At 38.5% G+C, this 17,183-nt stretch overlaps 1 protein-coding gene across 1 annotated transcript in view; it reads right to left on the bottom strand.

Moving 5' to 3' along the window:
* Positions 1–694: 694 nt before the first annotated feature.
* RARRES1 (retinoic acid receptor responder 1) overlaps positions 695–17,183 on the bottom strand; it is a 30,297-nt gene continuing 13,808 nt past the window's right edge. The window contains exons 2-6 of the mRNA XM_076004325.1: positions 15,747–15,809; positions 12,836–13,019; positions 8,126–8,262; positions 1,525–1,584; positions 695–1,441 (exon numbers count right to left, since the gene is read on the bottom strand). Coding sequence (XP_075860440.1) covers positions 1,325–1,441; positions 1,525–1,584; positions 8,126–8,262; positions 12,836–13,019; positions 15,747–15,809 — 561 coding nt within the window. The 3' untranslated portion in view covers positions 695–1,324. The remainder of the gene's footprint in view (positions 1,442–1,524; positions 1,585–8,125; positions 8,263–12,835; positions 13,020–15,746; positions 15,810–17,183) is intronic.

Genomic DNA, 17,183 nt, shown 5'->3' with positions numbered 1-17,183 from the left:
GAACTTCAGTTAGAGGAGCGCACTGCTTAATTCTGGCGTGATTTAATCATTGTAGATTGTTTCCTTTAAATGATTATTTGCATTGCTTCAGAATACAGACAACTCTTTAAATCAAGTGGATGTTGAGAAGATAAATGCAAAGGGTAGCGTTTTAAATAGAAAAATATATAACTAGAGCTGCTTATTTTTATTTTGTATGAATCCATGCTTTTAAAATTTTTCTCTTTAGTATAAACTTTTCTAATTATCTATTAGTACAGGCTTAAAAGTAATATTTTTATATATTTTAAGGCTGATGCTTCCTAATCAATTACTGGTCATGGAACTTGGCTAAAGGTTTTTAGACTCTGATACAAGTATTCCATTAAGTGATACTAATTTTGAGAGGCAGATGATGGCAACATTTCCTGGATCAGTTTTTCCTGCCTTGAGGTACTCCACTGAATTTGGTTATGGCACATACTGTGTTTGCTTTTATAAATTACTTAGGCCAACACTGGGTCCAAATTGTCCTTATAAATGAAAATTGTAAATACTTAATATACTTTCAGTTACATCAGTGTTCCTTTTAACATGTGTTTGCGGGCAGCTTTATCTAGTGAGATATGCTCTATTGTAAAATTTTTGAATTAAACAGTATTAAAATTTCATTTAATTCCAGTTTAGCACCACAAATTTTTCCCATGTATACAGATTTCTACAAACATGTTTAACACATTTTATTATTTAGAAATGTAAGCATTTATTTAAAAGACATCAACTTAAAAAGGAATACTTGCTTGAAATCATAGAATATAGCAAAATTCTTTTACATAGTTAATATTTTTCCTACAATTTACTTTCATTGGAAATATATTATCTTTGTTTACATACTCAGTAGAAGCAATTTAGCAACATAAAATAACCACAATATGTTCAAAATATGAGAAATATACGTTTAAAGATGAGACCATCATTTTTTGCTGTTTTTTTAAATACTTATTGACCCAGTTAAAGCATTGCTAATTGACTGGATTTTACATTTTAGGGCTGAAACCTTGGGGAAACTGCTGGTGACTGTTTAGTACTGAGCAGAGCTTGGTATGCATGTGCTCCCACAGTTAAAAACTAAAGCAGACTAACTGTAAAACAAACAAAAAACCCAACATCTTTTAATTTTGTAGTATTTACTTGTCATAGGCTTTCCCAAGTTATTAGAATGCCTATAACTTAGCTGTTTTAGTAAAATAATGATTTAGTCTAGCACAGTGATTTTGTTTAGAATTTAGTATAAGCAGATCACTTTTTCTTTTTAGAAATGATTAAGCTCTGTAGGTGCCACAGCCTATCCTGCTTCAGTTCCAGAGGCTTCTTCTGGTGTCTGTAGCTCTTGACAGTGGTACTTCACTTTAAGTGGTTTGCCAGGGTACCAGACCAAGTGAATACGACAAGGAATTATTTCCTAGGAAATAAGAGTTATAAAATATTATAATCTGCAAAAACTTCTGGTAAAAAAAATTCTAAGTACAATTAATTGTATTTTACCTGTGTTGAGAATTCATGAAGTAGAACGGTATAATCAAAATCAATTTCATCATCAGTTTTCTGGAGGAAGAAAAATGTATAATATATACAGTGAGTTAATAGTAGCTTATTATATTGGAAGGCTTATGTCATATACATTCTTGTTTCAGATGGATACCTTGACTCTTGCTGCCTTTTAGATTTCAGCCTCACTTTCTTTGGTAGTATTCTGCATCAAGATATAGAAGTAATGGATCCTTATTTTTGTCTTGTCACTGAGTTATATGAAAGTCTGGTTGAATGTCTATCACTTTTTCTCTTTAATATTTACAGTTTTTGATGGAGGCCAAAGTCTGTGGGGATAGGTAGAATCTTTTAACAGCCTTAGGGATCTAGATACTATACATGTACCTTAAGCTGATATGATAGCCCTTATATATTAATACCAGGCAATAAGAAAAGGGGAAGGGCAACCAGTATGTCTACAATACCTACCACTGGCCAGGTTCTGTTAGGCACTTTATACATATTCTCATGTAATTCTGACTATCTTAGAATAGTATGTAGTATAATTCTGGTTTTACAGTAGAGGTAACTTGAGGTTACAGCTTGTAACAAATAGGAATTCACACCCAGATCTGTTGACTCCGACACCTACATTCTTACTTATATACTATATGAAGCTGTGCCAGACTGTTGCTAAAACCAGTACATTGTATATATTTTGGTAGGCAGTCATCTTCACCTCTTTTATTCATTTGATTTCTATAAATTTTAGTAGTGACTAAACCAATTTCCTATTTTCTTTTTGACATTTCTTTTTTTTTTTTTTTTTTTGTAAGTATGTATCTGTTTACTGGAAGAGGGGAAATTTTTTCAAAAGCCTCAATTTGGATTATGATTTTAGTTTTCTCCTATCAGGTTTTTATTAAGACTACTAAGGAATATGAACAGGCCAAAAAAAAGTACTTGATATAGATGGAGATTTTTTACAAGCCATGAAATTTCCATTAGGTGATTAGGATCCTGAAGGGAGAACATACAAGAAAGGGCCTAGATAAGTCAGAAATTGACTGCTTTTTCTATTATATCTTCTTTGCATGATTGGGTAGGTTTCCCTCCTGCCTCGTAGTATACCCATGAATGCTCAAAGCAAATGTCCGAGGTATAAGCTGCAAAGTGAGAGCATTCTTGAGAGAAAATTCAGTGTCTCTTAAGAGACTAGTTACTGAAGGTTCCAATGATCAGTCTGGCATTGTTGGTTTGGGGAGTGTATTTAGCTTTGTTTGATCGTCATTTGGTGACTATCTTTATCTTGGAAAGAAATGGTAATCTATCCCAAGATGTTTGTTCCATACCAGCTGGCTGCTTAGTCCTGTGATTATTATCTCAGACTTCTGTACTATCTGCACTATTTTTCAAACTCCTAGCCTCAAGCAATCTTTCTGCCTTTGCCTCCCAAAGTGCTAGGATTATAGGAGTGGCCTATCTGCACTATTTCTCAAAGCCTGACTGATTACCATGTATTTTATAATTTAAAACTTGGTTTTACTTTTAAACTTAAATTAAAAAAAAAAAAACCAACAATGCCTTCTTACTCTGTTTTTGAAGACAGCATTTCTTAAGGAAATAATGGCAGTCTCCAGATTTGAGTCAAAAAAAGAGGCAGAACTTAAAACAAATGATGAGATGACTCCAACTCCACTTGACAAACTATTTTTGCTAAAAATACAGTGTTAACTCATTTTTTGAATACAAAAATTTGAATCATGATAATACTTGGAAACTCTATCATTTGATTAAGAACTTCCTCATTTAAGTTATTAAAACACACCCTTACATTTCTGTTTTTATAGATTCTTTCTCCTCTTAGAGGAAGCACCCTTAAACCAAACCAAAAAACAACAGCTTATTAAAGAACTGCAGAAGAGGACCTTGCACATCCCAGCCTGGCAAAATATTCCAGGATTGGACTGCCCGCAACCAAGTCAAGCTCTGCCATGAAGTCATTATTTTTAATATTCAGAAATAATCTTTTTGGCTTCTGTTCAAATCATCATGAATGTCAAATCCTTATAGTCTAAACAGATGATGATATAGTGTTACATTTTCTGGTATCTCAGCATTTCAATCTTCCTGGAAACAGACTAGAAGTGGATTTTTTTGAGATAGAGTCTTGCTCTGTCATATGGACTAGAGTGCCATGGCATCAGCCTAACTCACAGCAACCTCAAACTCCTGGGCTCAAATGATCCTCCTGCCTCAAGGTAGCTGGGACTATAGACACACAACCATGCCTGGCTAATTTTTTTCTATTTTTAGTAGGGATGGGGTCTCGCTCTTGCTCAGATTGGTCTCAAACACCTGACCACTCACCTCAGCTCCCCAGAGTGCTAGGATTATAGGCGTGAGCCACTGCGCCTGGCCTGGAAATGTTTTGTTTGTTCCCTTAAACATATTCATGACCCACCTTACTTCACACCTCTCCACATCACCCAAAAAAGAGAATGATCCCTAACAGAACCGTTGTGGTTTTAGTAGAGTAAGTAGGCTTGTGTTACTAATATAAGCTACCAAAAATAGATTTCATAGCATGACAGGGTAGATGAGATGGTTTCTATAATGTGTTATACCTTTGGCTAAAGGAGACTTCTAGTTAGGGTAAAGATGAGCTGATAGATGGTGACACACTGCAAGCTAGATATTTGGAGTGCTTACAAAAACCTGGTACTGATAAGAGTTGGAACAATACTCAGTTTTACTTTTCTCAATTCATATGAAAGGCTAAAGGTGTAGGGAAAGTCATCCATTTCTTATTTCCTAGCCAACATATCTCTCTTGTCCTTGGCATAGTGCTCATGGTATTGGGAATGACATCTATTCTTTAGTTCTAAAGAAATAATTATGCCAGTAAGATGGGTCTTATTTTATATGTGTATTTTAGTCCTTTTTTTCCTTTGTCCACTCTTATCTCAGGCCTTGCTCATATGGAGCTGTGAGTTTATAAACTTGTACTTCCTTACACAATTGCATTAAAAGGTAAGTTTAACCCTGAGTGTAAAGATAGTAATTCCCCCTCAAAGGTTTTGGAAAAATTATAGTCTTCATACTTTTCTGAGCTACCTTCTGCCACAGAGCACCTCCAATCACTTCCTGCCCTTGCGCTGTCTTAGTTTTATGAGCCCTGTTGCTCTGTTACTAGTCTTCCAGAACAGTACTTAGAATTTCTAGTCTTAGTGACTTTTTAAAAATCATTGTTTGTTGCTTTGTTGCTTTTGCAGACGATTAGGGGAATCCTTAGTGGCCACTGAATAGTAGAATTGAAAATCTGCATGAATATTTACATGCTTTTCTTTAAGAAAACTCTAAGCTGAAATGTGTATCAACCTAGAAACCAAATTCCCAATTGCTCCAGTAATTTAAATTTATGTTAGTTTCAAGGACTTCAATCAGTTTGTTAGTCTTGTTTAATAGGCCCTAAGAGTCCAGCGATTTGCCCTGGGTGGCCCAGCAAATCATTTTCATATTCAATTATTATTTATCTAAAACCCAAACACCACAGAGTAAAAAAAAAACTAAAACTTTTACTCAATGACCATTCTCCCTCTGCATTTTTATTTTTTTTAACTGTCTAAAAACATATTTTTAACATGTATGTCCCCATTTTCCAACTTGCAGGTTAGTTGAGGAATATTAATGGACAAATGATTGACATCAAAGACTGTCTAGAACAAGAGAGAAATGTGGCTGCTGTTTTTATACCCTAATATTAAAAATGTGTCATATACAGCTGCAAGAGAAAGGAAAACAATCCTGCTGGGTGTGGTTTGTTACTCGGGAGGCTGAGGCAGGAGGATCACTTGAGGCCAGGAGTTGGATACAAGCCTGGGCAAGACCCCATCTCTAAAAATACGTAAATAAAAATTAGCCTGCTGTATGGTGGCATGTGCCTGTAGTCCCAGATAGCTACTCAGGAGGCTGAGGTGGGAGGGTGGCTTGAGCCCAGGATTTTTGAGGCTGCAGTGAGCTGTTAGGCACCATTGCACCCAACCTGGGCAACAGAGGCCATAAAAAAAAATCTTAATTTTTTTCTGTTATTTCAGCGTGTTGCTCTAGTCCTATTGAGTTTTCCTCTCACATTCATTACAATTAGTTCTAAATTATCTTGACACTATTTTCCACACTTTAAACAAACCTCTCCCCCCAAACTTCTCAAGTAAGGTAAAAGCCTCTTGTTGAGGATATGGTCATCTTGGTAGATAAGAGGGACTGTTAGAAAAAGAGAAAGAAACTTTTATCTAGCAAAAGAACTCTGTTGTATCCTGACTTTTTATATAGCAGCAATCAATTAGATGATGATTTCTATTAAAAAGCATTCTATAAAGGGAAAGAAATATGTTCATTTTATAAGTAAAGAAAAAAGGTTTCTAGTTGAAGTCTGTTTTACCAGTGGCCTTTTGAAGGCACACCAAACTATTATTGGCATTAAAAATGCTGACTTAATGCTGGGTAAATCCCATACTCAGAAGATACTGATATCCATCCATGGGTGAAAATAATCCATGAAGAAAATAATTTTTTAAAATTTGTAGTTTGATTGGTTCAGCTTGCCTCTCAGAGAACTTGATTTTGTTTACTCTGAAAACTCCCCTCTCTCCACACATCATACTTGCCTGACAGAAACTCCCACCCTGGCTAAATCCAGTATGTGTCTATTTCATGCCCACACAACTGAGAATGATTGCTCTGAATTCACATCACAAACCTTCAAGAGGCCTGCAGTGAGTGCCCCATGGTGCCCCCCCAAACCTATATCCGAGCACCTCCTTTCTTGTCCTCTCTCTCAGCTGATGGCTTGGCCCCTTTCACTAAGAAGACAGAAGCAGTTAGAATGGACCTCCCACAAGCTCCCACCCTGATATCTACTCCTACCTGCTTGTCGGCCTCTGTTCTCCGCTTTCCCTTCAGGTGAATTCTCTATGTTCCTAAAATCATCTGCATTGATCATATTCTCTCTTGCCTACTGAAAGATATTAACTCCAACAACTTTTTCTCCCTTCCTTGTAATTCCTACTTTGATCCTCTCTGCTGGATTCTTATTAACATATAAACATGCATCCAACTTAAAAATACAACAGGAAAAAACCCTCTTTGAACCCTAAGCTCACCCATTCTACAGCTACAGTCCCCTTGTTTTCTTTTACTCCCCTTTGTAGCTAAGTTTATTGAAAGAGATGGAATGTCCACTTCCTCTCCTCCCATTCTCTCCTGAAGGCTTTTGCCCTCACTGTACCAGTGAGATAGCTCTTAATAGGCTCTCCATTGACTGCCGTTTGCTAAATTGAAATGGTCAATTCTCAGTCCTCATCTTACTTGGACTTCCAGCAGCATTTGATACTGTTAGCCAATCCTTATCCTTGAAACACTTTATTTTTCCATATCTCCATCTTCTACAGTTAGAAGTGTTCCGGGATTCAGTCCTTACATAACTTATTTTCTTTGTCTACACTCATTACCTGTGATCTTATCCAGTCTTGTGGCTTTAAATACCAGCTATATAGTGATAACTCCAGCCCAGACTTCTCCCCTTAACTTCAGACTCTCATGTCCAGATGACTAGCATGCCCCAAATCCAGATAATTTTCTCTCAAATCTGTTCCTGCTGTAGTCTTCTTCAATCAATAATGAAAACTATCCTTCCAGTTACTCAGGCCAAAATCCTAAGAACCATCTTTATGTCTTCTCATTCTCAGATATCCACATCCAACCCATGAGCAAACACTGTCATCAGTCTATCAGAATCCAGACGCTTCTCGCCATCCCCATTGCTACCGCCCTGGTCCAAGCCACCAACCCAGGCCTGGCCTAGATTATAGCAATATTTTACTGATCTTCCTGCTTATTCCCTTGTCTCTCTGTGGTCGGTTCTCAACATAGCCACAAGAATGATCCTATTGTAAGTCAGATCATGCCACTCCTCTGCTACGGTAGGTAAGAGAGAAAGATAAGACCCTTCTCATGGCTTGCCATGCCTTAGGTGAACTGATCCTCTCCACTTGCCCTCTACTTGATCTCGTCTCCTGGCACATTCCCCTTGCTCACTCTGTCCCAGCCACACTGGCCTCACTGCTGTTTCTCCCACCCTTCAGCCACATTGCTGCCCCAGTTCTCTCTGCCTGATATACTCCTCCCTTATAGGAGTAGGGCTCACTCTCACTTGCCTTTGGCCTCTGCCTCAATGTCACCTCTGCTCAAATTAGCCTTACTTCAGACTATGTAAATAGCAATTCTATCAACACCTTGCATTCTCTTTTCCATACATTATTTTTTCGTAGCACTTACCATCATTTGATACATATACTTGCTTATTAATTCACTGTTTCTTATCTTCTCTCACTAGAATTACTCTCAATGAGGGCAGCAACATTGTATTTTTTATTCACTGCTATTTCCCCAGTCTCTAAAAATCATACTTGGCCCATTGCAGGCACTCAAATATTTGCTGAATGAATGAAATGTGGTTAACTCTTGCCATGAAATTGGAAATACACATTAATTCAGTCTAAGAACACTGCCTTGGTTGTTTCTCTTGTGGTGCAAGTTAATTTTCAGTTTTTCTTACCCATTGCTTCACACTAGTGAGCTGTGCCAAGTAGTAGTGTAAAAACTGGGTTGTCTTTTCCCACATCACATAAGAGCTGCCAAGAAAAGCCAAATCCCAGATGGGTCTTAGAGAGGGATCAATATGTCCATGACTATCTGAAAGGGAGAGGAAAAAAAGCACATTTGTTAACACAAATACCAGATAAAATTTCAGAAGTTTCAGTAATGAAATAGGAATCAAACCTCATCATATCAGTTATCTCTCTTGCAGCAAGACCTTGAACCAGACATGTGATTCATTTGTATCTATTTCTATGTTAGTATGGAGATTTATATGTTTCATTCAACTTGCTGCTCTGAATAAATCTATTATAAAACAATGTAATGAGTATTTGTTGTACTATATACATGCAAAGTAAGAGTTATAATGATATTTAAAGTTAATCTAAAGTCTTATCAGTTGAGAAGTATTTTTAATTAGGTTGAAAAATCTGTCAGTGATCTCCACATTACCTTTTGGTCTGCAGTGAATGTGATGGTCTTTGCTTCCTAATCTGCCAACATGTCTTTGCCCTTCTCTGATCATTGGTTTTAAAGCTAGTCAATGTGTTGGCAGCATCTCTGTTACTTTTTTTGAACACATGAAGAGATTGGGTGGATTTTTCTTGTGGCATTGTTTTTGGATCTTATATCTCTTTAATTCAGCAAACATTTTTTTTAAAAAACCTACCTACTTAATATCAGACACTACTAAAAATAGGGATACAATGACTAATAAATTATCTTTTATGATTTTAGGAACTCAAATTTTACTGAGTGAGTAATTTATGAGATAATTGTACATGGACCATCATTTTCTGCAATTTTTGCATAGTCTATATTAAGGCCCAATAATAGCACAATACCATACATGAGGAATACTAACAAGGTTCTTGGTAAAATCTTTAGCATAATTTCTATTCTGTATTGATAGAACTTGACTGGTTTATACTAGTGGGCAATTCAAAGAGCATTAATTAATTGCCTTGTGCTGTGGAGGATACAAAGATGGACAACCCCCCCCCCCATGTTCAACAGTATAGAGATACAGCTGACATGTTGCTTAAGAGGGGAGGATCAGGGAACTGAGGGAGAACAGAGGAGGGAGAGGTTTCTTTGGGCTGGAGGGGTTTGGGAAAGCTTCATATAGATGAGATTTTTGCTGGGCCTTGAATTCATCTCATGTCTGTGGGGGTGGGAGTGGGGGCATGAGTGAGAGATTGAGCACACAAAGATAGGAAGGCACTGGGTAGGTTCAGGCTCAGTGACTGGTCTTGAAGGATATAAAATATGTTGGCACCAGACTTCATGGCCTTGTATGCAGTGCCAGGGTGAGTATGGACTTTGATTCAGTATTAAGTGTGGGAAGATGACTCTAGCTGCTGGTGCAAAACAGATGGAAGGAGGAGACTGAGATCTGAAAGACTGGATGGCAGGCTATTGCAGCAGTCTCAGGGAGGGAGAGTAGCACAGGAATGAAGGGTGGTGGCAGTGGGTTCAGAGAAGATGAAATGGGTCCACTGAAGATACTTCATGGACATAGGCTTGATAGGAAATGGCAAGTTATTAAATGTTAGGATTTGAGTTCACAGTGACCAAAATTTCTAACCAGCTTTAGAAGAATAGTAATACTATTAAATAAATGAAGTCCAGAATGTGGAAAACTTTGGGATGAAAACAAATTGAGTTTGGGATCAAATGTATTAAATGCAGTGTCAAGAAAGCCACAGGGGTAGATGATGTGAAGTGCTACAGAGCAGGAAGGATGAGCAGCAAGAAAGACCATTAGGTTGGGTGATCTGGGTGGTCCCTATGACTCGAGATACAGCAGTTTTACTTAAGTACATAGAGTAGAAGCCAAATAGGAAGAGGTTGAGGATGAGGCAATGTGTATAGAATCTACTTTTGAAGAGCAGACATTATAAGGAAGAAGATGGGATGATGGTTCTATGAATTGGTCAACAGAACTCTGATCTTGACTGTCTTTACAGGCCAAGAGAAGGAACTGGTTGAAAGAAGCTTTCAAAGATGGGAAGGATACTGACAGGGCAAAATTATGGAAGAAGTCAGAGAAACTAGAATCAAGGATATAAATAAAAAATGAGTCTTAGAATCAAGGAGAGAGTTGGGGAAGATATAGAGGTTTCTTGAGAAGGAAAGAAATTGCAGAATGAAATGTCTCAATCTCAGTAAAGCCGGAAACAAGACGATCCCTGAAAGTGCATGACGCCAGGGTGTGATCTGGGTCTTGAAGAAGTGAAATAGCTTTAACACGGACATCATGTAGAGTACACTAAAACATTTAGGAAAGAATAATGAGCAGCATTAAGGTCCCAGCACTTGGAGAATTTTGTTTTAGAAGAAAAAACCTGTCAAGAATAAAGCAAAAAAGTATTTGTTTTCCTGCACTGTTACGTGGTTCATCAAGTTATTTTGGTTCCATAATGCTTTTCTGTTAATTAATATCCAAGTGCTTTCAAATGTAGAATTGAGCAATTTTAGTACTCTTCATTGTCTTTATGTCACTTCTTCGACCTGGTAATTTCATTTTTCTGCCAGGATATGTTAAGTAACCAACAGGGAATTGTGATTGTTTTTATAGATATTATTGTAGAAAGCATGCGTCAGACATCTACTTCCCGACAAGAATATCAGCATTTTAAGGATGAATTTGTTGTTCCTCCCTGGTATGAGCAGCTGAACCATAAGGATTTCAGAACATTATGTAATGCAGGACTCTGAATTCAACATCTTGACATAAACTCTTTTCTTGTTATACTGTTGAGAGGTTTCCCACCATTTCTACCTTCATTGACTGAAAACTTCCTTCCTCCAACTCATTGTCATGTGTTTCCTCTTACAGTGCTGTGCTATGAGTTTAGATTTGTGAGATCAAAACCCGTTACCCTAGAAGACAAATGGGTTATGCCAAACACTGAATAGTGAGGGCATTCGAAAGAAGTGCTAGAAGCACTCCTATAGCATTCCTTGGGCAGACAGGATGTTAGCTGATTATTCATAGGTCCTCAGTCTTTTCATCTGTATGTAGTGTATACTTGAGTTCATCCATAGGAAGTTTATGAATTCATTAGAAGAAGTGAAATTTTTACTCATAATAAAAACCAGACTTATTTAGAGGAAAAACAATGTGGAGCAAGGATATTTTGAAATGGATTAGATCTTTTCACTTATCAGTTATACTACAGTAGTCCAATACCTTGGATTGATGAAGTACTAAATAGAATCTGATGAGATTTGAAGTGGTTAAAATTCACTTTATTTAAAACCAGTCTTTTCAGTTTTAAGTAGATAATTTTATATACACAGACAGGCAATAAGCATCATTAAATGTCTCTGCTGAATTTACTGTGACAGCAAAACTTGTGAGGTTTTTTTTTTTTTTGATGAAAAGGTTCCTTCTATTAAAGATTTTTTTTGAAGTTTTGTGGTAGCTACATTTAGTTAGACTGATATAGAATGACCCTTATGGGTATATAGAACTTATTAACTGAACATGATCTAGTTAACCTAAACCATTAAAAGGCGTCCAAAATCTAGTGATCCTTTGGGAAATATTCAAAGAAAAGATCCTGTACAATTTTTAAAATGTGTGTTTTAAGTAGGCTAGGCCAACTAACAAGAAAAAAACCTCTAATTATAGATTTCTAAGGATTAGTCATTACCTCATTTATTTCAAGCAGTACTAAGTATAAACAAATGCTTCTACAACGTGAGATTTCAAATTGTTCCTCATAATTCTTTGGCACAGGATTTGATTCCAGTTGTCAGAGAACTATTGCATGAGAATCATCTAAGGCTTGGAATTTTAGAAAGGCAAGGAACTTTATTCCACTTCCAGGTTTTTAAGAACACTTGGTCTCAAATTGATGGAGGATAGAGACACTCAGATTGGAGAGCACAGGTTCTCTGGTGTTGACATGGCATCGCCACGTACCTGGGCGAATGAGTGAAGTGTGAGAGAGTGTGGGGTGAGCAGTGCTGTGGTGGTCAGATGTCAAGCTTAATATCCAAGTGCAAGTCCAGAGATGACTTTTGTGGTTTCGAAAATTGGATTTTCTGGTAAATGTGCTTAGTCTCAACTGCTGCCCACACACTGATCAGTGCCAGAGAAAATGAGCTCACTTTGGCTGAGTCACTTCAGAGGGCAGGGCTCATTTCTTAGAGACGCCACCACTGCCCATTAGCCGTTGACCTGAAATGAGATCAACACAGCTCCACTGCAACCCAGATGGGCCCAAGGTGGTCAGCTCCCCCATCCCTGGTGTATAAGGCTGTGATGGGCAGAGTGGAGGATGTCTCATTGTCTAAAGTTTCCAAAGCCACCACCAAAAATAGAAATGTCATCACAAGCTCTGCACTCAACCCTGAAAACTGTACCCTTATGTGCATGTCCCATTGCGAAGATCTCTTTACTTCTTACTTGGAGGTTCAGCTCTTGTGCTCCTCATTCTGGGGTGGGAAACCGGGAGATTAAAGGGACACAGATAGCTTTTGTTGACATTACTATATGGTACTAGAAATGAAGAACAAGAAAATGATCCGAGTTTTGTTTGCATACCACAACCTATAGTTGAATTAAAGTGCCACTATAGGGATAAATATTCATTCTTTTCAGATTTAGTAATTACATACATTCCTGAAGGTAGAAATTCCAGATACTGATTCATACCAGGTATGCTGACTACATCCAAGGGGGTTTTGAGTTGCTTCATTTGCTTGTAAAGCAGGTAATCCTCTTGCTGTCGTTTCTGTTTCTCAAGGAGCCGCGTACAAGTCACATTAATGGCTGGTCTGGGTTTCTGATTCTTGAAAAACACTCGAGCAGAACATTTCCCCAAGCGTTCCTCACCTTCCTAAAATAAAGATTTTGGAATTAAACAGGATGGTTTCTTATCACCCCTTACCCACCCCAGTGTACACAGTCACTAACAAGATTGAGAAGTGTTCTTTGTTCTTATTCTTTGGTACTCACAGATGAATATAACGGTCCTTCACTTTTTGCTATCATTTTAAACTCCTGCCTTCTGACCATATCCTTATATAATAAAATGAGGCTGGGCCTATTCCAAAGAAATATCATTGATATCCTTTTAGCACTTCTTGGCTCAAACTTCTAGGATAGTGGAAACTTTACCCTCTAATGTGGACTAACAATGCTTAGTTGGACCTCCAGGTTACTAACTTGAACCAAAAGATGAAGCTAGCTCCTATTAATAAAAATAAGAGTGTCTTCATGCTGCCTTGTGAATTAGATCTTATTTCAATTTTAAAGATTAAGATACTAAAATTTAAAGAGGAACCTACTCTATACCTCACAGTTAGTAAGTGGTAAGCCAGGACTTGAGCTCTTGTCTGTCTGACACCAAAGCCCAGTCTCTCTGTACTACTTCCATCTCTGTCCTCCGAGATCTGATCCAGAAGAGGAAGGCATGCCAAATGGGACTAATTCAACTACGTATGTTTATTTGCATTCATATTGAAATGTATTTATACTGGGTATTGTGGGTTCACCCTCACTTACTTTACAATCCAGAGACATCTGGAGCTTCAAATAGATCTTAGCTGTATGACTCATTCCTAGGATGCCTGGTGATCTTTTGTGTCACAGATTCCTTAAACTGACAATAAAAGTCAGGGAACCTATGCCCAGAAAAATGTACATATACTCATACCTTCAACACTGGGCCTAGAATTTGAGGAAGTTCATGGCCCCACCCAAACCCATCCATGGGCCCCGAGTCAAGAATTCCTGTTGCACTGTGGTCGGTTGAGTAGTTGAGGCAATAACCTTTTCACTTTTGCAGTTGTTTAAACTGGATGGAGTCCCAGTTAAAACAATCATCAAATATAAACTTAGAAAAATCCCACAGGGAAACAAGTTGTAATCAAAATTGGATCTGTTTAATAAGCCTTTTCTAGAACTAAAAAAAACTGAAAGGTGATTTCCAGTGGGCAACTTTTCCATCTGTAAGTGCTAGCTTTAAGTGAGAAGTAATTTCAGTGGCAAATTTATTAGAGTTGCTAATTTTTGATGCAACATAGAAAAAAGGTAAAGGGGTTGGGGGTGATGGCTCACACCCATAATCCTAGCACTTTGGGAGGATTTCTCAGTTTGAGACCAGCCTGGGCAACAAAGTGAGTCCCTATCTCTACAAAAAAAAAACACAAAAAACAATTAGCCAAGTTGGTGGTATGCTCCTATGCTCCTGTAGTCCCAGCTACTTGGGAGGCTGAGGTGTGAGGATCACTTGAGCTCAAGAGTTTGAGGCTGTAGTGAGCTATGATGATGCCACTGCACTCCAGGCCAGGAGACAGAGCAAGACACTGTCTCAAAAAATAAATTAATTAACTAATTAAATAAAATTAAGGTGAAGGGAGCACCAGGAAGATGCATATCAAAAGGCAGAAGGTGACTTGTACAGTCTCCTTTGATGTTGAAGCCATTTCCAAGGAAGAGAAAAAGAACCAGACATTTTCCCTTATTTGTTTTCCTTTCTTTTTTTCCCCCTAAAACAGCCCTATGGAATCAAAGCAGTTGCCTGAAGATATAATAAAAGAACTCTCCTTCACCCTCTGAAATAGAACATTTCAGTTAGCTAGCTGGGCTCTTAATGTATCTACAGATCAAATCCAGGGAAGCATATTGTTGGTCAAAATAATCTATTAATTATTTTCTCTTTAGCTCTAATCTAACACTTTGCAACACTAGAAATCAAAGGCATCTTCCTTATGCTTTAAGAAAAATTTAATTCTTAGCTTAATAAACAAAGAGCATATATTGTTGTCACGTTAGAACTTGTTTCAGAGTACTGGTAAGCATTCTTCTGGAAGCCTGGGATTAAGGGAGTTATGTCTGCACCTCCGAAGCTCTGCCACCCTGAAACACTTTGATCCTGGATGCTGTCTGCCCATCTCAGGCTGCTTCTCAGCACAACACAAAGAGAGCTTGGGTTGGTCTCCTCTCTGCCCATGCACTGGCTGCTGGCCCAGCACTTGGAAGTTCATCTGGCTCTAATTTCTATGCAAGTTTTCTTTTTACTCTCTTCTTGAAAACAGGGGGAAAAAGTTGGCAAGACATAGTCTGCTTGGTCAGGACTGTGATGAGACTAATAATGCCTATGACACATATTGGTAGTGCTCTGTGTTTTACAGAATGCCTTTAGGTACATAAACTCACAGAGCTGGTCTCATGCTATGCTGGCCTGTCAACCAGAAATGTCACCAGCTGACAAGAAAAGGGATAGGTCGGCATTTGAAAGTGAGTCATCCTCAGGATTCTGAGATGCTAGGAGGGATACTAGAGGGAGCTGCGAAATTCTCTCTCAGGGGCCTGTGGAAGGGGCAGATGATGGCTACGTGGATTGTTTCAAATGCAACCCTGCAAATGACCAGGAAGTTGAAGTAGTTAAATCTTGAACTCCTGCCTAGTTCTGATCTTCAATTCTTGAAAACAAATAGAAAACAAAGCAAGGAAAAAACAAAACAAAACCTCCTGGTCACTATATTAAGATTCTCCCTTTGTTTTGAAAAACATTCACAGGAATTGCTAATAGGATACTTCACTAACTGTGGCAGCTTACCTCTGAGTTGTAGCGCTCTGTGCTAAACACCAGGTCAACTTTGCATCCCTCTTTTGGATTAATCTGAAATAGAGAAACTGAATCTTAGTATGGACGCTCCATGAACACCTGCAAATCCAAGAATCGCCCTTTTGGGATAACATGGCATGCAACTGGTAGCTGTTGCATTTATACCTGAATAAAACTGGTGATTTTTTTCTAAGGAAAAGAGATCACAAATTTTGGTCTGATCATGCCATTCTGCTTGTGTGACAAGCAGTGTGACACCTACTCACACAGAGGCAGGTTGAGAAAGAAAACTCATTGTATTCCAGCTGGAAGCCACACTGTAAGAGCCCTGAAGGAGAAATGGACAGGCATGCGCAGGGCACTGGTGTGAATTCCTTCATCTTCAGCTCTTCAGCGCCTCCCCACACCCTGTCCCGGGTGCTGGGCTACATCAGTGAGCAAGACAGGTGTGGGCTCACCACCGTGCCAACCCATGGCCGAAAGGGGGGTGTGGGCAACAAATGCCTAACAAGTAATAAACACCGTGATTTCTAGGGGGGGGCGGGGAGGGGGCCGGAGGGGTGATGGGTAAAGAGACAGCGCACCTGGAACAAGGCACTCTCCACGCTGAGATCTAAAGGACAGGGAGGAAGCAGCCGGGCCCAGACCTGGCCAGGGACATACCCTACAGGCAGAGGGGACCCATGAGTGCGGGCATGAAGGGAACTTCAGTCTGTGACAGGATGAATAATCAGCACTGAAGAAGTCCTCAGATGGTACAGTGTTTCTTTCCTTTGCAGTTTTCACAGACAGGCATACTTCTAAACTTTTGAAATGCATGTTTAGCCTTTTTAAACTGTTGAATTGATTCCAATGCATATTTTTAGAATATACATATCCACATCATTGAATTGTAACTTAAACTGTTTAGAAGAACTTCATATTATTTGCCATCATTTTTTAAAGACAGCAGAAGGATTATTTGGTAAAGAAATATTTTCTAGAGAAGAAAAGGAACTTTCTGTTGTATGGAGTTGAAGTTATTTCACATAGTCTCAATTAAGTTAGACTCTAGAAACATCAATTTCCTTTGAATCTTAGTTCAGGAACATAATGACTTGGTTAAAATAACAGGGTTATTTTATATTTTAAATAGATCAGTCATTGTCTATTCCTATTACAGATTCTTTAAAATTGCTGGGAAACTGGAGAAGGGAGAGGGATAGGATTCCTTGCAGTGATTTATGCAGAGAGTGTTCAACATGTAGATGTGCAGATGTTGCTGGGGAGGGCAGGGGGGCACCCAAGAGCACTGTGTGCAGAGCAGTTTCTCAGGGCTCATCTTCAACCCATCAGTCAAGTTCCGATTCCACTTTACAAAATGCACACACACACACAAGGCTGTCTATTCACTCGTTCACTGTTCATCGGCTACTATGCCAGGCACTG

This window comes from Microcebus murinus, chromosome 1, assembly GCF_040939455.1.
Source record: "Microcebus murinus isolate Inina chromosome 1, M.murinus_Inina_mat1.0, whole genome shotgun sequence".
NCBI classification, from domain to species: Eukaryota; Metazoa; Chordata; class Mammalia; order Primates; family Cheirogaleidae; genus Microcebus; species Microcebus murinus.
This window is presented reverse-complemented; position numbering and strand designations above follow the sequence as displayed.